This window comes from Gambusia affinis, linkage group LG06 (assembly GCF_019740435.1).
Source record: "Gambusia affinis linkage group LG06, SWU_Gaff_1.0, whole genome shotgun sequence".
Taxonomy (NCBI): Eukaryota; Metazoa; Chordata; class Actinopteri; order Cyprinodontiformes; family Poeciliidae; genus Gambusia; species Gambusia affinis.
The window spans coordinates 10,953,442-10,980,262 of record NC_057873.1 but is presented as its reverse complement, the minus strand read 5'-3'; the positions used below and the strand labels follow the sequence as shown (position 1 = coordinate 10,980,262).

At 37.9% G+C, this 26,821-nt stretch overlaps 2 protein-coding genes across 2 annotated transcripts; both read right to left on the bottom strand.

The window, feature by feature from the left end:
- Positions 1 to 2,394: 2,394 nt before the first annotated feature.
- On the bottom strand, positions 2,395 to 8,526 carry itm2ca (integral membrane protein 2Ca). The gene is made up of 6 exons (XM_044118797.1): positions 7,861 to 8,526; positions 5,205 to 5,348; positions 4,925 to 5,113; positions 3,735 to 3,845; positions 2,845 to 2,995; positions 2,395 to 2,764 (listed from the first exon to the last, which is right to left on the bottom strand). The coding sequence occupies exons 1-6, from the start codon at positions 7,951 to 7,953 to the stop codon at positions 2,673 to 2,675; spliced, it is 780 nt and encodes a 259-aa protein (XP_043974732.1). The 5' UTR covers positions 7,954 to 8,526; the 3' UTR covers positions 2,395 to 2,672.
- Positions 8,527 to 10,648: 2,122 nt separating this feature from the next.
- On the bottom strand, positions 10,649 to 25,009 carry cab39 (calcium binding protein 39). The gene is made up of 9 exons (XM_044118796.1): positions 24,797 to 25,009; positions 21,091 to 21,246; positions 18,575 to 18,739; positions 17,051 to 17,169; positions 16,154 to 16,322; positions 14,908 to 14,967; positions 14,402 to 14,467; positions 13,860 to 14,003; positions 10,649 to 12,581 (listed from the first exon to the last, which is right to left on the bottom strand). The coding sequence occupies exons 2-9, from the start codon at positions 21,202 to 21,204 to the stop codon at positions 12,393 to 12,395; spliced, it is 1,026 nt and encodes a 341-aa protein (XP_043974731.1). The 5' UTR covers positions 21,205 to 21,246; positions 24,797 to 25,009; the 3' UTR covers positions 10,649 to 12,392.
- Positions 25,010 to 26,821: the final 1,812 nt, after the last annotated feature.

Below are 26,821 nucleotides of genomic sequence, written 5' to 3'. Positions count from 1 at the left end.
AACACATGGGCTTCGTGTGGCCTTTTAAAATGCAGCTTATGGAAAATTTCAACATAAAAGTGTCATTGTTCCTTGTCCAAGCTCTACATATTAAGCTGAGAAAAGAGTTCAATGGTATATTGTCTTAGGACAACACATTCTAATGATAGGGTCACCATGATTGTAGTTCATCATGCTACTGCTAAGGAAACGTCTGACTGTTTCACTCAGGACTTGAGTGACAAATAATAGCAGAGTCATATTAAAAACACTGAGGCTGTGCCGTACAATGTTTCCAATATAACAGACGTATTGTTGGAGCCTGCAGGTCAGGGAAAAAGTGAGGTTTAAACCCACAGAAGTACTACCAATTTTGATTTGCACTGATTTTGCATGTTATGAGATTCTAAACCACATCAGAAAGATCCTGCAGTCTACCAAAATGTACCTTGATGTGACCCTTATCCTCCTTCCTGGGGCAAAAACATCTTTGACATCTCTGACACAGGAAGTGGCTTTTCTTCAGAACAGGCCTTTGATACAGACATGTACTAGGAAATGAATGTTGAGGCTGCACTGAAAAAGAAATGACTAAGGAACATAAAAAAGCACTTTATCTATGAAGTCCCAGTAGAGCTTGTTGAAGATGCCTTGAAACAGCCATTGAATCCTTAAAGGATAGGTTTGAAACACCGGTGAAGTGAGTTCCAGATTTGGCGTGCTTCTCAATTTCCAAAAAGTGGATGATCAGGAAATGTGCAAAGAGTACAACAACCTCTGCAGGACATTATACACTGGAGATGAAAGGGAGATTGATGGAAAAGAGCTCACTGTGCAGATCAAAAACTCACCGAGCTTGCCTTCTGATAACATGACTTCTCTTGATCTCCTCACTTTCATCCACAAAAAACATGTGGAAGAACAAGAACTGTGTCCCAAGAGTTTCCTGCACTCTGTCTGTGAATGTGGAGTTAGTAGAAAGGAGCTTCTTGAAGCTGAAGCTCATCTGGACCTACCAAAGGTCAACCACAGAACAGGATAACCTCAAAGGTCTCCCAATAATCAGAATCTACTATGAGATGGACAAGCAGCTATCACATGAGGACATCATTGATGACTTTTCAAGTAAAAGAGGCAGGAAGCAGACATTTGGAGTATAATATTTTACTGTGAATAAACTGTCATGTACTCCTTTGTTTGTCAGGTATTATAGTAATAAGTTTGAGATTTTATAAGCATTCAGTGCTTTTATTGTCACACTTTAAAATTGATGATGGCTTGTTGTATTTTCTGATTTAAAGGAAACATTTTTCTTATTTACTTACCTAAATCAATTACTCCACAGTATGAAGGAATAAATAGCAAGGAACAAATAGAAGGGGGCCGAATACAGAGCCCTGTGGCGCCCCCCTGTGGACTGAAACAAATTAAGAACGCGGAACACAACAGTTCATGTCGGGAGATGGTTACTGAGGTAATATGAAAGCTTTGCAAATGGTTTCTCAGTCAGAAGTTTTAAATTATAATTATATCCTGTAGGAGGCACTGAACGGTCAGAAAGCAGTTTTTAAGACAAAACGAATACACTTGCAGACAAAAATGTAGAAGCAGCTACACATCATATAATGCAGTAATCTAAAACAATATGTTGGGATTTATGAAAAAGTAAAGCAGTAAATGCAAGATTAGGTTACTTCTCACAAAATTCCAATTTGATTTATGTTACAAGACAAATAACCTAATTTTCATAATAGATTCTTTAAGAAAAGAGGAGCCAGACTTTTAGTTTAGTCATTTTTATTGAATTCACAGACAGGTGCCATTTGGCAGACAAACTATACAGATCAAAGTTGTCAGGTAATGCGCTCCTTTTGTGTCTTTTTGACTTTAGCCCAGTTTCTGATCTGGTCTAAGGCTTTAACATCATTTCACCAAAACACTAAGGTTTTCTCTTCTCTCTTATAGATAAAACACATGCAAGATAAAATTATGGTTAATGAAAAAGGAATTTGGCATACTTTTCAGAAATATTTAAATTAAAAATTAGATGTGCGTCTTCACATGGCTGACTAATGGAACATCTTAAACCTAATGCAGTCTAAGTACTAATGCAGTGTTCTCTGCATTTTACATCATGACGGTGCTTTTGAAAAAAAATGAAAGGCATGAAAAGGAGCAAGAAGCATCAAGCATATAAGAAAAGATGCAAGCAAGCAACTAGCAGTTTAAGTTTTACATTTCACAAAACAGAAAAGTTTAGCAAAGTAAGACTTTGTGCTCCTGGTAGCTGATTGTTAGTGAAGCTAAAACACAAATTGACATCCAGAGCTTTAGGAAAAAGAAGCACTGCCACCTTAATGACACGTGGATACAGTAACCATCGCACAGAACAAATCCCCACAGAGGTAGAGGAGAGATGTTGAAATGAGCTTTTATTATTGGCTTAAGGAATTGCTACATGGAAAAATCCTGTGATAAAACAAACAGTTTAGTATTGCATCACCACTTTAGGGGTAGATACCATTAATTAAAACAAAAAAAAAAAAGGGCAGCAACAACAAAACAGATAGTGGAAAACCATGTTTATCCAAGAACAGCAGTAGTAAAGTGCAACTGAGATATGATCAGATCCACCGGAGGGATGGGGGTGCTACAGTGGCTGGGGTAGTGAGTGGAGATGTGCAATCAGGTGTTTACGCGCCGTCACAGATCACCGTCTCCACCACAAACGTGTTCTCAAAGTGGCGGATGTGGTGGCAGTCCTTCGCCTCTCGCTTGTTGAGGCCTGCGACAAGGAACGCAAAACAGACAAATCAGTAAAAGTTGGTTCTGGTTTCATAAATGCTTCCTCTCATCCAAACTTACGTCTGCGGGTGACGCGGCGCGTCAAGCGGTACGTATCCTTCCCGTTGCACAGGCGGTAGATGAAAGGCCCCAGCTGACGCATGTTGTGCACTTTGCCGGTCACCACCATCTCTTCATGAATGATGTAAGTCTGAGGCAGGTATGTCCCCTTCTGAAAGAAACAAAAACAGAGGAAATATCTCAGGGGAGTAGAGTTACCAAGGGGTTTATAATGAGGCAGAGGGAAGAAGATGTATGATGAGTTTTCATGGCTATGTTAGCTCACGTCAAGCAATAAATTCATAGAGGACTTATTGTGCGAAGTCCAGTTTTTGTTCTTCCATTTGCATCTACTGCCTCTAAAGCTGTAGGTCCAAGCACCAAGTAAGTCACAATTGGTAGGTCCTGCCATAATATCTAGCAACTTCAGCTTGCCACTTAGCAACCCAAAGGAACTACAGCATGTTTGGTCAGCTGTATTTTTGTATGCATCGTACAATGGTTGCAGAAACAACTCGTATTTTGCTATTTTCTTATTATTCAGAAACCATTTCCTGCATCCTTGATGGATGTGCAGGAGGATTTGCTTCTCAGTCAGACTTAAAGATTTATGGCTACACAACTGTTTGCAGCCATTTTCATGTGTACAAAGTCCAAGTGTAAACATGGAGTTGTTGGGCGTGACCAGCAGATTATTTTGATTTAAAGTGGTAGAGACCCCAAAACAGCTAGAAGGAGCTCAAAATAAGCAGAGCTGACCAGACTAAAATCTGAGAGTAATTTGGTTCACAAAATGTAATGAACATGAACATGTGTAGCCCACGGACCTAGCATAACAACATGTCCCCTTTAACATGAAGCACTGCAGGCTTCTGGGACGTCAGACAGGTTCATGATGACAGCGGCGTTACCTTGACGTTGATAAGAAGTTCCCAAAGATTGCGAGGAGGCATCACAATGGTGGTGTTCAGCTCAATAACATAGCATTTGTCCAAAGCAATATCATGGTAGGCGGTTAATCCCTGGAAAAGGTGAGAAAAAAAAAACAATATAATCTAACACAACAGGGATGCTACATTTTTTGGGATTTATTTTTAGTAACGCTGCTTCTTTTTTATTTTTTGATAAGCCTATGATAGAGAGATGAAATGTGTGGAATTTTTTATTTGAGCTAAAACTTTTCAAGCCATCACTTCCAAAAAAGAATATTTACTTTCAGAAAAGCCTTTATTTCCCCCTGAAACATGTTGCTTTATAAAGGAATCCTGATCCCTTGAACCTTTTCACGCGTTTGTCGAGTTAGGACCACAAAATTCAACGTATTTTATATTGATTTTATTGTGATCATCAGCAACACCTCTCTCACAAATCTCTGTTTGGATGTCATAATTGGTAGGATTTTATAGGTCAAATTCCATGCATAAATAAATGCATAAATGGACTTTCACTGACCTCAATCCCGAGTATCTTTGTACGTTTTTGTGTTTGATATGCTAAGGCTCAAAAACACTAATAAAGACATAGTGATAAAAGGAAACAAAACAAAGGGTCAGAAAGCGGTTTGTTAGACGTCACAATATGGACTCTCACTTAACACAACACGTCTGAGAAGGTATGAGGAGGCTGGTGAAATCTGATAGGAAGACGGAGCCAAATACCAGGAAATACTGGAAGAAAACCTGCTAAAAATCGCAAAGACTTTACACTCAGGGGGATGTTCAACATCCAGGAGGACAACGACCCAAAACATGCAGCCAGAGCTTCAGTTGCCCAGTCCTAAACCTAAATCCTATTGATAATCCGTTCCAAACTCTAATGCCATTGTGCCTGACTTTTACGAGAAAGATTGAGCAAAGTTTTCAGTCTGTTTTGAATCAGGTTAGCTAAAGACAAATGCAGACCACACTTTTCAGATGTGTGTTGGTAAAACTATGTAAAAAAGAAGAACAAAAAGCACTGGAAAAATGTTAAATCGGTGCACATATTTTCACAAGGCACAGTGCTTGGAAAGAACAAGATAAAGGGAAATCTAGTAATCAATTAAAGGGACATTAGGCTGTCAATGCAGTATATGTCTGTTTGTGTGTGTGTTTGTCTTCACCCTGTGGAAATCATGGATTATATCAGCAGGGTCACTCCCTCCAAAGTGAGGCACGGGCACAGTGATCTTCTCGTAATTGTCAGAAAGGTAGATGCCGACATTTTCCTCCAGCTCCTGGCGTCCACGGAGGGGAGCGTAGACGGAGTCTTCAAAGAGAACCCTGCAGTGAAACAGGTTCTCCTCTGGCATCTGTGTGCACACACATAAACACCAAGATTAGCATTCACATCAGTAAATAGGTTCACGAGCCGATCTTGGAGGAATTGCAGAAGAATCTCACATGAGGTATAAAGTAGTAGCGATACACATAGATGGAGGCCAGGACCAGACCGGCCATGAAGACCACCAGGCCGAACGTCAGGCAGCAAAGCCCGTTGAGGGGCGACTTTTTGGGGCGCAGCGGCAGCACCAGCTCATCCTCATCCTGGAGGAAAGAAAACGAAAAAGTAGAGATGGCTTGATGAGAGATTTGAGCCACATTTTACCCAATTTAGATTTTCCTCAAGGACTTTTTAACTCCCCTGGACCTCCTGCTTGGAGCAGCTAATCATTATCATAACAAGATGATGCAACATCACACATTTTGTAAAAGTTTTGCTCATTTCAAAACAAAAAGAAAATGATTACTCATATCATATCAGCACAATGGTGCCCACATTTTGCCACAGGCCAAAATCACCAAGTTCAAATTATTTTATTTTACTTTCCAAATAAAAATACAGAACTATTTGACATAAACCAAGCATGTTATATTTTAAGGAAACAAAGTATGTGGAGAGGTCTGTAAATCATCTGAAACATAAATAGTTTTGCACCTGCTGCCTTAAAAGAAAGGCAGACAGTTGTTTTTTGTTGTTGTTTTTTGTGGGGGGAGGATTGTTTTTTGTGGGTTTTTATGGCAAAACAAGCAGAAAGGACTGAGCTTTTTATATGCTGATGTTGGAAGTATTTCAACATGAGACTTATTTCAACATCCAGTGTTACTTTTCTTTAGTAACACTGGATGTATTAGTGTTACTAACACTGGATGTATCCAGTGTTACTAAAGAAAAGCTGCCATTGCGTTTTAGGCGATAAAGTGCTTTATTTCTTATTTAAACAAAATAATTGGTTCATTTGTTTATTCAACATTTAATGTACTTCTAATATTGTATAAAAAAGGCTTCAGTGACTACAGAGAAAATCTGCAGAATGTGCCAATTTATACATCGATCATCAGAACAATAGATGAACTCAATTGTTTACTATAATAATCCTTAGTTGCAGACCCAGTCACAACTTCCATACCAATAATGTTTGGGTAGGCTCATCTAGCGTACATTGTTTAGAGAAAGTTTATGGTTAGCTAGTCAAGGGTCAGGGTGAAAAATCTTCTGATTATGGATTATAAGAACATTTCTTGGTGCATTTATTTCTAAGCAAATGCTTCCAGTTCCGAAATGATGTTCAAGAAGAGAGCTAGGAGACAGTATCCGTTCTTCCCACTCATCTACACAAAGACAAGGCGCTGAAAATAGTCTGAATCAAACAACTGCTTAAAAAAAAAAGAAAGAAATCCACAAAAAACAGAAACGTTGTGTTTCAAGCAGGAATTATCAGGCTGGGCTCCATTCAGATGAAGCACCATCATCAACCCTGCTTATGTAAACCCAGACTGGGATGGTGGTGAGTAATCTGCCAAAGCCGCCTCCAGTCTCGCAGTCCATCTGCTGGTGCCACACACCTCAACCTGTGTGGGCAGAGTGGCACTACACGCTCAGAGCGGGTCTTCCACTTGCAACCGTAATGATTACCTGCAGAAGTGATTCAGCGCCGATTGTGGAAGTGCTGCTGAGTGATTGCAGCAGGTAAACAACAAAAGGTGGCTATTCCTAGCTGAGGAAATGAGGGGGGGAAAAAAGCAAGCAGGCAGCTCTTAGAAAGAAACATCAAAAGCAAACAACGACTATCCAGTGAGCTCTAAGGAAAATCAACACAAAAGACTTGGAAGCAGCGGCTGTGTTAGACAGTACATGGTGCCATCAGTGCAGTATCTTCCACGGAGTTGATGTCCCCGTCCCCTGCTGTGTTCTTCGAGGAAGCATTTGGAGAACGAACACAACAGAACAGGGCGCGTGCGAACACACTTTTCTTTGGGTTCTTTGTGTTCCGTCGTCTCACTGAGGGAGGACAGTGTCTCTTTCACACCAGCTGACAGCGTGACACACCAACAGGCCTGTCCGTCCTCCGTTCAATACTTTTGGAACATCACAGGAGGACGTCGCAGAAGCAGCCCTGTCCTTCTGTCAGATCCACTTCTTGTGTCAGCACAAGATCTTATCCACGCTGTCTTGCATTACAGACCATCATCCTCAGAGCTCTGCCATGTATCATTGATAGAGGGAAGGATGCTGCCACAGCAAAGTTCAGGACTCCCTGTTCTGCCTGCTTTGTCAACTGTAACAAATTATTTTGCATGCACTGCAAGATTATGCATCCCATTAGTCATTTTGATTGTCAAAGCAGGTTTTTTTTAACATAACCGTTTTCCATTAAAACGTAAGGTTTGCACTTTAAAACGTCACTGAGGGGAGGAGGCCGTAGCAGCAGCAAAGGCCCTGAGAAAATAATTAGTCTTTTTTTTTTGTTTTAAACAATTCAATCAGTTCAGAACAAAGTGTGCATGTGAACATCTTAAAAAAAACTTTCATGATGCGGAGAGGGGAGAAGAGGCGCCATGCACCAGCAGATGCAATTCTGTTTGCAGGCAAATGGCGATTGATGCAAATAATTTAATAAATAAATAAATGTGCAGGAGTGCAGGTGCAGGCGGGCTTGCACCAACTGCAGATCGCAGTCTGGACAAAGCGGACATCGCGTTACATACGACAGCAAAGGACAAAGTGTTAATGCGAGATAAATTAAAAAATTAAAACAGTCTATTAAAAAGGTCTCACCATCGGACGGGGGATGAGGATTTCCGTCTTGTCGCCGTCATTCTCCTTGTCCACTTTCTGTCCCGCCACAGGCTGGAAGCTGATCTTCACCATGGCTCACGGTGTGTGCAGGCGTCCTCACCTCCTCCTCTGGACTGTCTCTCGGAGAGGGAGGTCGATGCTCGGAGACCTGGGTCAAATTAATCAAGTCCCACTAAACAGCGTCTGCAAGGCCGCCCTGCTCTCTTCTCCCCTCCGTGGGGCTGTTCAGCTGTTTTTGTCTCTCTCCACCGGAAGTGCGAGGGGCTGCTTTTTTTTTCTCCCTCCTCTAATAAATTTGGTTCTTAAAGGACCAGTCCGGAGGTTTTTTTCCTGTTCTTTTTCCTTACAATTGAGCTCCAGTTAAGAAAACTATATTAAAAGACCAATAATTATTACGGTAATGTTCGCATTTTGTCTTCTTTTCCTGCCGTACGATCACCGACGGGGACATTTTAAACGCACAATTCTAGGTAGCAATAATCACATAACAACGGTGCATTAGTCAGACCCTGCTAAATGGGTCACATAGGAAATCTATTTGCAGCTCCTCTCTGCTCCAAAGACGGCTATAAAACGCCTGTCACAGCGCCAACATTTCCATCATTTGCAATCCGATCGAATTTATAAAAGTACGATCACGTGGTCTTGATATTCAGGGTCCTGCTGCTTCTTGCACTTTCACACCAAGACCACAAGCTTTGATGTAGTTCATAAATGGAAACAAAACTCTTCATAGATGCGAGATGAAATAGAAAAGATGGCGTTGGCAAAGTAACAAATGTTTTAGGGTATCACTATACTGCATAAATAAGTATTTTCTAGCACAACTACCTTAATACATTTGAAAAAAAGACAAAACTGACTAACATTTCAGCAACATATAGGTTTATAGTGCAATTATCTTAGTACTCTTGAAATGAGATAAAACTAGCTTATGAGTAACTTTTCAGCAAGAAATATTCGCTTGTTTCAACTCAATAATGCCTTAATATTGTAATTATTACTCTTAATATTATAATACTAGTTTCTCTGGCCAATTATTTCACTATTAGCATGGGAAAAAGTTTTGCTATAAGTGAAATAATCTGCCATTTATATCAATTTTTAAAATCTATATAAAGGAATAATTGACTTGAAACAAGCTCCTATATCTTGTTGAAAAGTTACTTATAAAGGCCGTTTCATCTTATTTCAAGTGCACTAAGATAATTGCACAAGTTCTCAATTGGATTTCAGTCTGGACTTGGACTTGGCCACTTTAGTTCAAGGACGTACTTCGATCTGAACCAGAGGTGGATCAGATTAATTGGTTGTTACCAGCCCTTCGCAGAGCTGAATAAATGCTAATGAGGAAATTTAGTGATTTAATTCAGGCGTATTGGAGAAGAAATGCATCTGAATGTTGCAGGGTATTTCTCAAGGACTGGACTTTAGCCCTCCTGATCTAAAGCACTGAGTTGGAGCTTTAGTTGACCCTCTGGAAGGTGAACATCCACCCCATTTTCAAGCCTTTTAGCGGTTTCAACATGCTTCTTTCAGTATTGCCCAATTCTAAATTATTCCACCATCTTAGCACAAGACAAAATACAATGCTACAACCATATTTCACTATCTGTTTGTATCATAAAGTGTTTTGCATGTGGGCCAGACAGTTAAATTTTGGACTCATTTGACTAGAGCACATCCTTCCACACATTTCATATGTTCTCTACATGACTTGTGGTAAACTTTAAATGGTAATTTTATTTGTTTTTTTGGTATTCCTTTGTTTTCTTCTTGCTAAATCAACTATCAGCTGATCAAGACAAATACTACTTGGGTTCACAGTCAGAAAACTCATCAGATCTTCCCTCCAGTATACCATGGAGATTTCTTATTGAACATTAATTAAATTTATGAACTCTTATTTACTGGATTATTTATATTTATCAGAGAAAAAAATGTAATCTTATATCTAAGATTATGTAAAGTCTGCTAAAAAAAATAAAAAATCAGTCCATCCCAAACTACCAGAAAAGAAGCATAAAAATCCTGTTAGTAGAATTTTAGAAAACAACTTCTAATTATTTGTGTAACTTGGGAAAAATATTTACTTCATCTTGCAGGTTTATTGTATTTTCGCCTTTCTGGAACTCAGGGAGGGTTTAGATAAGAACGGAGCACTCCTCAATTTTCAAGGTTTCAAAGGTCTTTGTCAACATAATGCTGAGCCAGAAACGCTGGTTCCCAGATTCCCTGTGAGAAACTTTGTGACAAGATTTATATATGAATTGGGATACTGTAAAATTAAAAAAAGTTGAGTTTTTTCCTGTCATTTCGTAAAGTGACATATATACTACATAGACATATTACACAGCTTGAACATTTTCATTCTGTGTAATGATTATGGTTTTTGGACAATAAACCAGACATTACTGTCTAAATGATTTCTATAACAATCTTACCTAATGTACCACTTTAGTGAGACACGAAAGGTTTCATTATTTTTGTTGTCAATAAAAATGTCCAGAAATGAAAGCTTGTAATATCTCCTTCTAAGTTTCACTTTCTGAAATAAGAGACAAAAATATAGAGCTTTTTCATATTAACTTTTAACATGTACCTATATTTATTTCATAGTTAATTCTTTTTTTTTTTTTAAAGAAACCTTTGTCATTTCAGAAACCAATTTAAACCTCAAAAAGTAATTCAATATTTCTAAAGGTTAACATGTCCTTTTGTTATCCTCAGGATGAGTTTTATTCCCATGAATAAAGTGCGACACAGCTGCGTTTTATCTCAAATGTTTATTTAATTATTTGGGCCCAGGCCTTTGACACAACAGAAAGCTCCCACACACTCGCTGCCGAGACTGGAGATAAAGTCAACAAACTACCGTAAACTGTCAAGGATTCGTTTTGTCATTTCAATACTGTCCAATGCTGGAAGGGAGATGGGTAAGGGGGCCAATTCCAGTACAACTTTTAGTGCAGCATCATGCAGAACCAGTGAAGCAACATGCATGTTCAGAGTGAACGAAGGGGACACCAGGCTCTTACTGTAGTGTTTTCTGCTCTGAGATGCTTTTTAGAACGTCACTCACTGCAAATGAAGACAATATATGTGGTTTAATCAGTTGTTCTCAGCTTCAGCAAACCCAAAAGCCTTCTGCTACCCACAATGCTTTATGCTCACCATTGTACTGGAATTATAAAAAGGCTCAAAACACAAAGAGAAGGGTGATGGTGAGAGCGTTATAATCCGGTCCCACTTGAAGCTCACAAACTGTGGGGGGGGCTAACATGGCACTCTGATGTTACAAACCGAAGCGGTAAGAAAACAGGGAGCAGAAGAAAACCGCCCCGGTGAGGAGAAACGAATCACCCAGCACCTTCGCAAAGTGCAAACACACACGCTTTAATGTTGCTGTTTATGCTCTGCTCTTCCCTCCACTCCCCATCTGCACTGCACCCCTGCACATTTTCTGCAGAGATCCTCAAAATGTAAATGAACAGACCCAGAGCTGTTACTATGACATTCCTCTGCTGTACAAATTGTTAAAGATCCTATAGGTTAGCTAAATGTGAGCTGGCCCTTTAAGTTATGTACAAAGCAACCCAACCAGCAATCATTTCACCAGTAAAATGAAATGCGGAAACAATGTCACTTTTTTTACGCTCCAGACAGTAACTTGATAACAACCAAAAACAGTTTGTTTAAGGTAATATATATATATATATAATATATATTTATGTCAAGGTTAAACAAAAATCTACAAAGCAAAAAAAGGCATATGTACACGATCACCCTGTCCCAGATAATTAAAAAATAAAAATGACCCAAATCACGGGCTTTAACTACTTTATACCCTACAACCCTCCCTCCTCAGCTGTGCTTCAAGCGCTGTGTCATAAAGCGCACAGGAGGTAATAAATGGTTTTGATGGCATCTGCTTGCTTTGTTAGATGATGGCCAAGATGCAAACTAAAGCAGCCGCTGGGATGTGCATGAATCTGAATGCGGCGGCCAGACGCTGCAGCACCGGCGCTGGCCACAGATCTGTCATATTTCAAGGCATGCAACAATAGTTCTGAAGCTCTTGTTCGTACCGTTTATCCCAATGTCTTCAGTGGCGGCTTAAGTCTGCATGTTTTATTATTATTGTTATTATTATTATTTGCTTGTGTGCGTATCTATTTGATTATTGTCACACCTCTCAGAAAGCCCGCCTTAGTTTGAATGAGTGGATTTGTTCGTTATGTGTGATGAACTGTTGTGGCAACATAATAAATCAGCAGCAGCATCTACTAGTATTTTCTGACATCTTTTGAAAGAAAGAATTAAAAAAAAATCTTAAATGTTCTGAGGGGCAGAAGAGCTGGCGACTTCCTGGTGAGCTGACGTGGGTTTGTTTTTGTTCCTCAGTTTTTGTTCAGAAATCAGAGCAGCTGCTGCCGATGGCTCCGTTAAGCAGACGCCGTCTGGATGTTTTCCAGACCGGGTCCTGGCGGCTCCGTCCTTGCCCTGCCCCCTCAGGCCTCCTGCGGGGCGGGCCTCTTCAGGTCCCTGATCTGTTTGATTAAGTAAGTCTTTTCATCGTTGAACTGTTCGTCCTCTGTTCTGTCGTTCTGGAACTTGCTGAGAAACTCGATGAGTTTGGCCTGGTTCTTCAGCAGGATGTCCAGGATGGGCTGCGTCTTGTTGGGGTTGGCCACAAACACCTGGAGGTGAACGAGGACAAACAGACCAGAGTCAATATACTCGTGTTTTTGATGTGAGAATGCAAGTCAGTCATTATATATTACAGGCTAATGCCTTTAAACTAACATCTAAGCTTTATTTCATAACAAAACACTTTTTTTTTTCCTTTCTTAAAAAGAAATGACAAAAGCTGGAAAATATTTTCAAAAAGGTCCTTATATTTCAGTAATCTGGGAGTTAAACTGAATTACAAGTCTAACAAAATACAAGCTGTAAAATGTGATGGAAAAACAAAATGAGCCCATCTAGTGAAAAAAAAATCTTTATGAACAGAAAATTTTATTAAATTGGTGTATTGTCCAGCCCTATTAAAGGTACAGCTAAAAAATATAAATATTGCATTAAAGTGCAACATTTCTTGCCAGTCATCCCAGAAAGTGAAACTCATTAAATCATCATAGATATATCTTAAAATTCAGTTTTTTTTGTTGTAATTTTGATGGCTTAAGGTTTATAATAATGAAAACTCAATTTGAATACTGTGAATAATTGGAAACTAATAACGTCCCACCCTAATCAATTAAGTAAATTGAAACACATGCAAAGGTTTCCTGAGCCTTTAGCGGTTTCTGACTCTGGGTCAGCAGCTACACAACCATAGGGAAGATCGCTGCTGTCATCGACAGCGTTCACAAGGAGGGTAAGCCTCAAAAATGTCATTTCTGAAGAAGCTGGTCATTCAGAGTTTTGTATCCAAGCAAATTAACAGAAAATTGAGTGGAAGAAAGACGTGTGGTAGAAGCTATAGTACTGGTTTAGCTCAATAACCCTGGATTTAAACCCTTCAGGTCACCTGTCATGTTCAAAGTGATTTTGTGTCCAGAGGAGCAAGACAGCATCGAGTTTCTATGCTCTTCAGTTCTGAAAACATCATGGAAACCTGACCAACTAAAATATGTTTACAATTGTAGAAGTAAATAACTCTGGAGATGTGAATACATTTACAAGGTACTGTTTACCAGACTGCCTGCATGCAAAAAAATTTATTATACAACTGCAGTCGTTTGTCATAGTTATCAATTATCCCAGAAATGTCCACAGTAAAACAATGAAGCATTAAGACGCAACTGAAGAAAAGTAAAATACACTTCAGAGCTTTTAAATGCACAAAAAACTGAGATTTTCCAGGTCCATAAATTGTGGGACATTTCACAAACAGTACACACTCACAAACATTCCCTACAATATAAAATATCTAATCCGTCTTCTGCCCCTGACCAAGTATCGCTCATCTTTACCTTAAACACATGAAAAGCCTCAAACTGGATGTTGCGGCTCTTGTCCCGCAGCAGATTCATCATTAGCTTGAGATTCTCCGGCTTGCTGATGTATTTCGTCATTATGGTGAAGTTGTGTCTGTCGAGAAGCAACTCCCCGAGCAACTAGACAATTTTAGTGAGACAAAGAGAAGCACAAATTAAAAATGGTGCAATTCTGTTCGTTAAGCCAAACTAGAGCAATTATTCAGATTTTACAACTGAATGTCCTCTCTATGTGGTCAATAATGATCAATATAAATATGTATTGTGAACTGAATATAGGTTTATATGCATAGTATTAACTATAATTCATTTATAGTCATAGTATTCAGATATTAAGTCAAATAAACCTCAAAGGAATCAGCTTTAGTGAAAATAGTGAGCATTTTTTTTTGTCCAACCACTAGATGGCAGACATGAGGTGGCAGGAACAGAAATCCAACCCTCTTCCTTAAATAACTCTCTAAAGAGAGTTGCCTCACTCTGAGATCTTTTTAATACGTGCAACCTGGGGCTCTTACCTTGAGGGACTGCCGTTTAGTCACGTAGTTTTCTGAGTGTAGTAACTTTTCATATTCAATGAAAAACTGGAGGAGGAGGAGGAGGAGAGAGAAACATGGCTGTGGTTAGAGACGAGAAGGAGATCAAGCACAGACTTTCACAGCGTTTTCTCCGTCTGATTTCGACACACACAAAAAAGAAAATCTCCCACACAATCTGACAGTTACTTTGTGTTCTCAGGCTGCAAACGGTGTCCCAAATGGCTGATTTGGACTTGTTAAGGAGGAAGTTGGTGACAAGCTGATCATCCAGACAAAGTGTTCATCTGCTGCTCTTAAAGTAATCTGAAGTTCTGAATTTCAATGGAAAAAGTGAACCTGAAAAGTTCAACAAGCAGCTGCAGATTTCTTCTAGACATCTATTATAACTAAAGTTTAAATCAATTGCAACTGGTTTTGCGAAGTGTTTTCATAATTTAAACCCTTAAAATTTCACTCTCTGCTTAGACAGTTGTGTGTGAACTCACTTTGTCATAATGCTGCTCCAGAAACTCAGCACTCAGTAGCTTGTGTCTTGTGAGGAGGTCCTGGAAACAAAAACATATACTGTATGTTTACAGCAGTAAACGTACGCAGAACAAAAGAAACATCAGACAACATGTTCAGCACTAGAGGGCATCAAAGATCATCCTCAGAAATACTTTCAAGTTTTGTTCCAAATGAAAGAACATTTAAATATCCTAAAGCTAAATATAAAGAGAAAAAATGTGCATTAGCTGATGTATTTTTCAACAGTCACTTAGCTTGTAATAAGGCTGCAACAAAAAATTATTTTAGTTATCAACCAATCAAATAGTTTGACAATTAACCTGATAAATCTGTAGCTTTTTCTATGCTGAATATTAAAAATGTAAATATTTCAAATCCATTTTAAATAAGAAATTAAACATTTTATTGCCTAAAATACAATATCAACATTTCTTTAAAGTAAACCTGATCATTTGTAGCAAAGAATGCAGCTACAGCCAAAGAAATCCTGCTAACATCAACGTGTGAAAAGTTAAGTTTTAATAATTGGATAGCAAAATTAATAATTAATAATTTTTTCACAGAATTTGAACGGGGCAAAGCTAAAGCTACTTGTACATTTTTTAAATCTTAAATACAAATTGTTTGTATTTTTGTACAGTTTTGTCTTAATTACTGCTCTGAATATGTTGTTCTTTCAGCAAATCGTCTTTTTTGAGTCTGTATACTCCAGTTAACAATTAATTGATTAGTAAATCAGCTGACAATTATTTCAATAACTGGTTCATCACACTTAATCACTCCAGACCTATACTGCAGTAAAGCTGAGGCTGACTCTTAATCTTTAGTGCAGAGTCAGCCTAAAGTGGCAGCAAAAATGTGAAGCTGCCACAGACTTGATGCATTTTGTCTATTATTCCCAAAATGCATGTAAATCTGAGTCACTCCAACAGAAAACCCAATTACAAACGTCTCATTGTAAAATTATCGTCTGCTTTAATAAAACAGGTAAAACATCCTGCAGCAAAAGCATTTATAGTAGCGACATTAATAACCTCCATTTTCATAAAATAATCTAGGCACAATTCTAAGACTATTATATGGAGGATGGGCTAATGATACACTCAACTTAATTTCTGCTCCTCACTGAAAGTCATTTGAAAATAATATTCTAGTCGTTTTATAGTGTACTTATTGAACATTAGAGCTCATGCTGCCTGATTCACTGTCAGCTGCTTGACTTACTTTGAAAGTGGCAAATGCATCGGAGGCGATGTCGAACGTGGACATCTCCACGTATTTGAAGAAGTCGTAGAACTGCTCCGACCACAGCGTGATCTTGGCCAGCGGTTCGTGTCTGATGCATTCCCTCAGCATGATGCCGCAGTTCAGGGCGATATCCGGAGACTCGTACCTGCAGGAAGCAGCGATTTACCGTTTAGCACAAGGGTCTGCAACCTTCACAATCAAAAGAGACATTTTTACCCTGAAAGGCAATTTATAATTTCTGATAAATATCTACTATAGGAAAAGTGCTTATTACTTTTAAAAGAATTCTTTTTTACTATTTTAAAATAAAGAAAATAGGGATACATTTTCTTTTTTGGGATGTTGACATTTGCGGAACATATGTAATTAAATAAAAGCACATACTTCCTAAAATAATGACAGGAAAAAAATGTTTTAAAAGTAATTTTAGTGTCATTTTGCTGTGGAAATTCAATTAAATTGTTCCATAAAATAAAATGACGCACATTTGTTTTATATCTACCATTTATACTTAAAAACAATAGTTGCCTCTTTATGAATTTTAAGCTCTTGTGGAAAAGTCCAGAGAGTCACTTTGTCAGAACAGATGCTAAATATCTGAATGCAATTATCTGATTGGCCGCAGTCTTTATCATGAGGTGTTTAAAAACAAAGCTTGAGGAAGAAGAGATCCTGGAGAGGAAAGTATTTTACAGCACATCAAAACATGCCTGCAGATCGTTTAGATTGCAAAAGAGTGAAAGAGAGCAAAACTTCAGGAAACATCAAAAAGGCTGAACGTATTACGACAACGTTGATCGTTTAGAACAAATTTAAAATTATACTAAACATGGACAAAATAAAAGTTTCAAAAACATCTGCCTGGACTCTTACCCTTTCAGCAGCATGAAAAGGATGTTTTGCTGGGTACACAGGTACTCTACAGTAGGTGTCCGAGTGCCAATCTGGCGCCTCAGGATGTTGTTGAAGATCTGGGCGACATCTTTTTTACCCTGTTAGCGACAGAAACATAAAAACATCAACTAATACCACAGATGATTGAGACAAATCATGATGAAATTTAAGGCTCAAGATTTTGTGTTGTATTTTTGATGCTATTAGGAGTTTTAGAGTCATTAATAGATTTACCAATATTAGTCTGACTATTTGAGAACATCAGTAATGGTAAGTGTAGCACTGTTGTGTCATTTTTATGTTGCTTCAGATGCAAATCATAATGTAAGTTGTTGTCATTCAGCACAGGAAACTAAAGCAACCAGAGAGGAAGAGCTAATGGACACAAAACAAAAACAATTGTTTCATTCAGACCTTTTTGTTAGTTCCTCAAACCCTTTTTGTTTCTGTGCAGCAACAACAACAACAACAACAACAACCACCTGCATCCAGAAGAAATGCTTATTTAGACATTTCAGCTGATATGCCAGTCTTATCAGAATAACTTCTCTTTATTTACTTTTCCTTCAAAAAGTATTTGTGCCCTTCGACCTTTGAAATTCATGACGTTTTAATCGCACACCAGCCTATTTTTAGAGCTAGGTATTATGTAACAAAACAATAAATGGCTTTAACAGATTTTTTGAACTAAAAAGCTTAAAGTGAAAGCGTGGTGTGCGCTGTCAATAATTGATACAACCAGGAAAGCAAAAGCTTGCTGGTGCCACCACCATGTTCCACCTCATGTAGGTGGTTACTGCTTTAATTTTGACAATATAATAATGACGTTAATGTGACTCATACACCACTCGTCTTACTTGGTCATTACGTCAATTCATTTTTCTAATCTGCAGAGCAAAAATGTTTCTGCAGGAGCCCCAGCTTTCGATTTGAAAGTGCAGCCACAGGAAAGATGTGGGTTCACAAAGAAACATGAAAACTTTTAAATCCCTGTCTTGCTTCTGTCTTGTATAAGTTGTGATCTTTCATCAGCTCTTTGTCTAAAGTAAGGAGGATGTGCTGGTGTAAAAGAGGAAATGAGCGTTCTTTCAGCACAATGACTCACAGATAAGGTGAGTCAGAGCAGCCTGAAGCAGATGCCTGACATTTTCCAAAGAAACATGAGCTTACACACGTATCAACACCGACACATCGGTTATGAATAACCATATTTTTCTTCTGCAGTGTAGTAAATCATATCTCTACTCATGTAGCGCCCTATGTGTGCAGTATTATGTTTATTCCAGGCACACAGAGCCATTTTATAGCACAAAAAAGTAACTATGCTGCCTTCAATTGTTGCAAAAATGTTGTATGTAGACCATCCAGTTTTTGGTAGGAAGAAAAAAAACTTTAAATTATGCTAATAGAAATTATTGAAATGGCTTAATTTATCATGTGATTAATTGATTTATTGTTTATAGTGACAGGCCTAGACTCAGACCAATAAAACTAAGCTCTCACCTCGAAGTCGATGAGCTGCAGGTCGGCGATCAGGGTGCTGAGCAGGCCGCTGTTGTACAGCTCCTGGGCCAGCTGTGCCACTGCTTCTGTCTGAGGCTCCTTCTCGTTTGTCCCATACAGGATCTCCTTCATCGCTACCAGGCTCTTCGACACCTCCTCTGTAGCCTGAAATATTGCAAACATCCGCTCATGAAGCCGCTCCACTTCACAGATAACAGGCCGTATTACTGCTCTGGACCTGAACATTTTGTCAGGTTGGGATCTACAAACCATAAAAAATGTTTTTAATTATCACTTATGCTAACAACTGTGAAGTATAACGAACTCCATTTCGCTTCAATTATTGATGGTGATTTCTTATCTAAACCGGGGGTTCAGCAGAGAGGAGCCAAAATCCTCTAGTCAGAGGTCTGAAAAAGGCTGAGCTCCGATGTTTTCCATTTAAACTGATGAGCTGTAGAAGAAATCGGCTGAAGATCAGTGTGCTAACATGATGCCAATTATATTCAAGAAGATTTGAGGCAGTGATTCCTGCTAACAGCCCATCGTCAGACAGTTAAAGGCTGTGAATACTTATGTGATCTCTTAGTTCATTATTTATATTGTATGCTTGCAAAAACAAATATGTAAAATACTGTAATGTGTACAATTTTAGGATAAAAACTGAATTTAACCCATTTTGAACTCAGACTGTGAAGCAACATGAGGACTTTCTGGCGCACTGTGACCTGGAAGTAACGGATGCGGTTTGGTTGGTACCTCAGTTTTGAGGTCAAGGCTCAGAACAGCAGCAAAAAAGAAACCAAAAGCTAGGTTTCACTTTTTTACATAAAAAAATAATAAAATAAAAAATAATCACCATTTGTAAGAACTGAGATATAAACCATTAATCAAGGAAGTTCTAACATGTTGCCATAAATCTGATCTAATTTCAACCAAACACGAGACCTACAGGTCATAAATCAAGTAACTGATGGCGACGGAAGCAGCAGGGAAGGAGTAGAGATCTTGTAGTCTGAAAGTTGCGAGTTCAGTTCCAGCTTCATTCCCTGCCAGATGTCGATGAGCCACTAAACTCTAAGTCGCCTGCCAATCTACTTATAAACGAGTGTTTATAAGCTAAACGAGTAAACAACAGAAAGCAGGCCAGGAATGTTAGTTTCAGGTAGTTTTGCACCAACTTCAGGCATATTTATAAGGCGATAAAGATTTTAACAGGTTCTCTTTAAATAATAATAAATTGTTCAGCATTTATATGAGGTGAAACATCACCAGATGACTTATTTAGAGTCCACTTGAGTTATTAAATCAAAGGTGAAACATAATCTTGTTAATTATCAGAAGTTGCTAAGCAACAATCTTTCTGATAGACGCAATGTCTTTCTGACAGATTTACAAACTGCTGATTAAAAACAAGGCGGTCCTGCGTGTCGTTTGCGTTTTGAAAGCCACACGCTCGGCTTCATACTGAGCATATTTACACAGCTGCTGTTGTGAACAGATTCAGACGTTTCCCTCTGGTCTCTCTGGCATTACAAATACGCGTGAAACTAATTCCTATCTGTACTGTGACGGTTCGCATTAATACATGCGTTGTGTTAATTAGGGCTGAGACAATTAGTCGGATTAATCTTCAACTAATTTAGCAATCAATTAATCATTAACTTGAGTATATAGAACCTAAAACATGCTGTTAGCTGAAAGAACAACAAAATCAAAGCAGTAAATAAGTCAAAACTATGTAAGAAATACACAAATTTCACAGTTAATTGGAAAAGCTTATTTGTCTGTAAAAATGTTCTGCCCAGAGCTTCCTCTAGTTTTAGTTTCACCTGTTTGAAATATTGGAAAAAATTAATAAATGCATAAATAAAATATCCTATTAAGCAATTATTGCTCTTAATTATTATTTGGGTGATCAAAATAAATACCTCACATTGTACTGATGTACAATGTTTCACATTTTGATGTTAGAAGATTTTGTTTTACTGCAGATGATCAAGTCTGTACAAAGGAATGCTGTTAATGCATTTTAGGCAATAAAATGTTCATCTTTTTTCTATTTGCATTTTTATGCATTTCTAATGTAAGAAAAGACTTAAGTGGTTCATAAAAAAATCTTCAAAATGTGCCAATTTTTAAGCCCAATTAATCAAAATAATTGATAGAATAAGTGAGTAGAATAAAGTAATCATTAGTTGTGGTTCTAGTTTCAATTCCTGAAACTATTGCCATAAACGGAAAAACATATTTAAAGATTTGCGTCTATTATTACTGTGATTTGATTAGAGATAATGACGTTCAAATCTGATAAAGAGCAAGACGTTTTTATATAATCCAATCATATAAAAATCGTTAACATTAATCAGAAATTAGGCTCAGACTTTGCATTAACAGACGCCTAAATTTAAACAATTTGTATCAGTATTGAATGAAACTTGATTGTGACATCCCAAACTTTAATGCACAAGCACAACATTCAGGTTGTGTTGGAAACAGGTCGGAATCTCTTTTACCTTCTCTGCCTTTTTATCGGAGATGTCGTGCTTCTCCAGCACGGTCATGCTGTCCTTAAGGTTCTTGACGATGTCCGCAGGTGACTTGTGGGACTTGCCAAAGGGAAAAGGCATGGCGGAGAGTTACCACGAGTGACCAGGCAGCGGACTGTCCACCTGAGGAAGGAAATGTACAAAATTATAGAAACCTTGTGTCAAGACACAGCATTTAACCTCTTGAAAAACACCACTAATATCCAATTCATGATTTAAATCAACACCTAAAGATTTAATTAAATCAATGAAGGGAGAGGTTTATCTTTTTTACTTCCTGTACACATCACTTCAAAATCTGACCTTTAAATCTCACATGTAGAGATTAAACCTGGTGAATCACCTGGTTAAAATATAAATAATCAACTATGACATCATCTCAGACCTTTGTATGGCCTAATGTCTCATTAAGAAATCTAAGTCGACAAGCTTTTCTTAATAAAACACACCTATCAGATTTTTCCATAATGGAAAACTTTGTTGTTCTGGATCAGATGTAGGAAAGGCTGATCCAACAGAATCACCCACACAACCCCGACCCATCCAACCAACACATCAGGACTTTACGGTAAAATTTAGATTTTAGATCACAAAAAGAGCGCTTAATGAAAATGAGATAAACACATTTATTAAACATTTAAGTCCTAAACGGAGCCAAATTTGCAGTACCGTAATTCTGCCGCACTTTGTGCTCTGAAAAGTTTCAAGGTTTCAGAAAGGGAAGACGTTGCACTTTCCAGGCAGTATCGGGTTATTACGGTAATTTCACCCCCCCTCTTTTAACAGACAGTAAATTGCAAAAATAACTTGCTAGATACTGAAAGTTCCGTTTTTATGGATAAATGGCTAAATATATTTACTGACAGGACATTTAAAGAACTGTGTACAATTAAAATAATCAAAAATATGCAGACATAAAGACATATCTTTATGTCGTTAAGACATATAGAGTTAAGAGATCTGACAGAGTAGTAGTGATCTTTAGAAAATGAAAGGATGTGTCAGAGACCAACCGTTTGTTCTGCTGCGATCCTCTAAATCTGAAGCAGTCGACACTTTCTCCTCTGGACAGAGTCCACATTTAGAAAGCAAAGCTAGCTCCAGGAACATAATGTTTGAGTAGCAGCCAAGTGTGAGAAGTATTTATAAATATATATGCATGTGTCATGTGTGACTAAGCTGTAATATAAAACCGTGTCTCACTGATGACCCATGCACTTTGACATGCTGACATCTCTGCTGATCCAGACACACCTCGTCGTCAGCAGGCGGCCAAATCCGTCTTTTCCACGGGGCTAAAGCTCGTTAATGTAGTCATCAGGCTGCGGCGCCACCTCCCTGCCCCACTTCAGTAACAGTGACGCAAATAAGGAGGCAACACATATGGCAGGTTCAAGACCTGCAGGTCTCCGCTTACCCTCCACAACTCCTGATCGAATCTGTGTGCTGTAGCAAACTAAGAATCCTTGGATCCGTCAGAAAAACTTCTCATCATAACAACTCACTTCAGAAAGTCAATATCAATGATATTAAATGATTGATCAAATTGCCAATCATTTCATATTTAAAGATTACATCATCAAATGGACCAAATCATAAAGTGATGTGAAAATGTTGGTATTTTAAGGACAATAATGGCAATAATTCACATAAGTAACAAAAAAATAACATCAGTCAAAATTATTTTTTTCTAAATCAGTTTCTTTCAATAAATTTTTTTATTAAACTTTAACTAAAACTGCAGATGTTTGTGTCTGGTCAATGTTTGGTTAAAATATGCTTGTTTGGTTGAGAGTCCAGAAATTTTACTCAAGTAAGAGTAGTGGTACTTCATAATACAATTACTCAAGCAAAAGTAAAAAAAAAAAAATTACAGCATAGAAAAAAATATACTCCTAAAAGTACTTTTTCTTTCCAAGAAAGGTTACTCAGCTAAATGTAATTGAGTAAATGTAACTACCATAGTTATTATCAACTCAGCCTACAGCTAATAATTTGGTGAGGCTCTTCAGCAGGTCTATGTGATTTTTGGTCATTTTATTTTATATAATTGACAAAAAAATATATATGACTCAAAAGAAAAACATCTTACAGCAATTAACATTGAAAGTGGCTGTCAGTCACAGAAATCAACATGCTGAGCTTGTGATTTTTCTCTAAATTATTCTCATGAAAAAATTTAATCTACTATAAGCATTTCTTGTTTAGTTTTCTTTTAATGATGTCGACACATTCACTTTACAAGAGTTGTTGTTTTAAATAACTTTGACTTAACTATTTTTCTGCACAAATAATAATATGCATGGACCAAATTTAGAATAGGTAGTCTTGGAAAACAAAAACAAAAACCATTTGCGTATGGAAGAATACAGTTTTGTAATATTTTTGCTCGTGGCCAGAACCATTGTTCTTTGGAAGACTTAGGCTGGATTAGATAATGAAAAATGAGCACTGATCAATCTAAAAACAGACAAACATTACCAACTTACAGTTGTGAAACTGCAGATGTCAGCAGCTAAATATACACACGAATTGAAGTAAGGTATTTAAAAAAAAAACTGGAGATTCCTATTTGGTATTTGCAGTGTGTTTTGCTTTTAGTGGAGCATGCTTCTTGGTTTTAAATTAGCTTAATCAACAGTAGGATTAAAGCTACACATAATTTTAAAAGATCACAACTAAAAACCTATTATAAAAAGTGCATATTGCTGAAGTTGACATTCAAAATCTGATGCTCCACCGGAAGAATGCACACAAATCAGCGTAGCACAGTCATAAGCAAGTCAACCTGCAGCATATTTCACATTAACTCAGCCCAAACTGACTTCATTCCTGACAGAAACACAAGGTGCGGTGTTGTCTGAAGTGTCTGCATCTTCCTGAAAGCAAATAAAGCTGTGAGAAATCCCGTAAACCTTCCACGGTGGCGCACACACCCTTCGGTCCGGGCAGGAACAGGTTCTCCACACACCATCTGACACAGAGATCAATTACTCATAGCTGGCGCTCGTTAACCACAACAGCTTATTTTTAATTGTGCAGCAGCGCCTTTCTCTGTTAAAACTGCAGCTACTTGCTGAAAAGACTGGCAAAAAGAAGAAAAAAAAGAAAGAGAGAGAGAACAGGGCCTCGGTAGCTGACAGTGAGCACCGCCCATCCGTGATCTCCATGCCTGCTTTGTGATGGTGTGCAGCGCTAACAAAAACGCACCTGAGTCGATTCAGTGCCGCGCACGTTTACAACACAGTCAAAACAAGGGTCGCCTGTGTTGTCTCTACTGTTTAGCTGAACTTTGTTCAGAAGCTAACGTGGCCTATAACCTTTCAATCACTGTCCAACAAACGGAGCTACTGCTGCAGCTGGGTAGCGTCCGAAAGCGTCTTAACTCGACCACCAGCATTGCTCGAAGCTCACAAATCTTTTATGACAGAAGTTAGGGTAACCCGTGTTAAAATGTATCTGGGTAAAGCCTAGAAAGCTTAATTTAATGCGCAGAATATGTCAGGTTAGAAAGCTAGCTAGTTAGCCTAGTGCTAACGAGGCCTGCCAGCGGCTCCTCGCTGAAACCCATGCCTGTCTTTAGCAGCAGGCCAGTTTCACCCAGCCCCGCTCTGCTCACTGTTTATTTCCTTGTTATTACTTCATAGCCGAATGTAAATACACAACAAAATACCTTGTATATGACGTTGTCGACGTTTTCCCCACAACTGTTAGGACTGCAAAAGGCAATTCAGATAATCCGTGGAAGAAAAGGGCTTTGTTTTGCTCGTCGACTCCCCTTATTTTACTGTTGATAATTGTGCGGTCCCTGTTACCTCCTGGTTCTTTCTCTGAGCCCGATTGGTAATGCTGGCGGCGCAGCAGTCCTGGCTGCATTGACTTCTTACCGCCACCTCTGGCTGTTCAGTGGTACAGCAATAACGCAGGTGTGATTCTGCAATAATAGTACATGATCACACGAGGGCGCCATTATCCCGTTACTAAAGCGTTACTGGAAACGTGTTCGGTTTATATGAGGTAAGACAATTTAGTTCTGGATATTCTGTTCAAGTAAGGAACTAATGTGGATATTTGTGGATTATTTCAAAAACTTGTAGAAGGGTTATTAAATTGCAGATGTACTACTGCCAGACAACTCAACATTGTATCAAACATTCAAACTCCCTGAACCTTTTTATTTTTTGTTATGTTACAACCACATATTTCAATGTATTTTTAGAAAATTTCATTTGATCAATCAAGACTAGTTGCCACAAATTTCTATGGTGCTTCCACTACATTAAAAGTAGCATTTTTTTTCCAATACGATTTGCATATCCAGAGGCATTTTTTTCTTTTGTTTTTGTTTAGGTTTAGGTTTTTGTTTGTTTCTTAGTTGTTGTTGTTGTTCTTGCTAAATATTGCTTGCATAATAGATTAAACTAAGAAAGTCTCAATGTTTAAACCTTGCCATAAGTTCCTCCTTTGATTTAGTGTTTGGATTGACCCCAAATGGTTGCTATGGAAGATTTAAATATTTTTTTAAATAATCAAAGCAACAGATTTTGATAAGGGGATATCACAATTAAATGAGGTAAAGCTAAAAAAATATTTTACATAATTCTACCCCTTCAAATAGAGTTTGTTGACATTCTCATAGGTTGGGACAATGTTTTATATCCTACAGCTGCTTTAATTCTCTATAACCTTATCCCTGCAGAGTCCCTCAGTCACCATGATGCTCATGTCTCTAACAAATCTCTATTGGCCTTTAAAAACCATTTATACTGAGATTAAATTATGCCTAAGTGGACTCCATTTACTTACTATGGGGCTTCCAATGGCAGTTGTTTGTGCTTGATTTTTTTAGGGATATTACAAAATGCCCACCACACTTTTCACACTGTTATTTTGTAAAAAAAAAAAAAAAAAAAAAAAATAATTAAAATTAAAACTTAAAACTATGTAAACGTCTTGCAAACAAGCTTTGTGGAATTTTCATTAAAAGTGTAAAATAAATACCATTTCATTTGATTAGATAATCTTTTCACAGGACCAGATTTGTGTACTTCAGAGGGTGTACTGCAAATTATGTGGCTTCTGCATTGGTGCAGCGCCAATCCAACCTTTGTATAATAGTGTCACTGTTACCTCTGCAAGCAGAATTAGAAAGCTCTTTCCGCTGCACATTCTGTCATATTCACTCCAATATTTGACTCGAGCTGTTGTGTTTGTGGGGAAAACTCCAGTGAGGAACAGGTAAGGCATCATTTAGTTTTAATTACTATAACTGTCAAGTTTCAATACAGTAATTTCTGACAGATTTAAAAGGTGCAAACATACCAGAATTAAAGTTGACATACTTTTCATACCCTTTTATTTGTAAGTATCTGCATAAAATATTTTGCTTTTTGTCATGTTTTAATATTCATGCTTTTTGAGAAACATTTTGTTTTATATGTAAAAAGGTCTACATAAAAAAAATAATCACTTTTCACTTTTTCTACAGTTACAATAGAAGATAAGAATAATCATTCCACATTATCTTTCAAAGGTGAAAAATCATAAACTTTTATTTTTGGGTTTTTAGTCTTTTCTCTCTTCATTTTATTCTCAGGTCGTCACTGTTAACTTCTGCATGCATTATGGATGAAAACGCTTTTAGATACATACTTTTCCTCGGTAAGTGTAACAGCTTTGTGGATTTTGTTTGAATTTT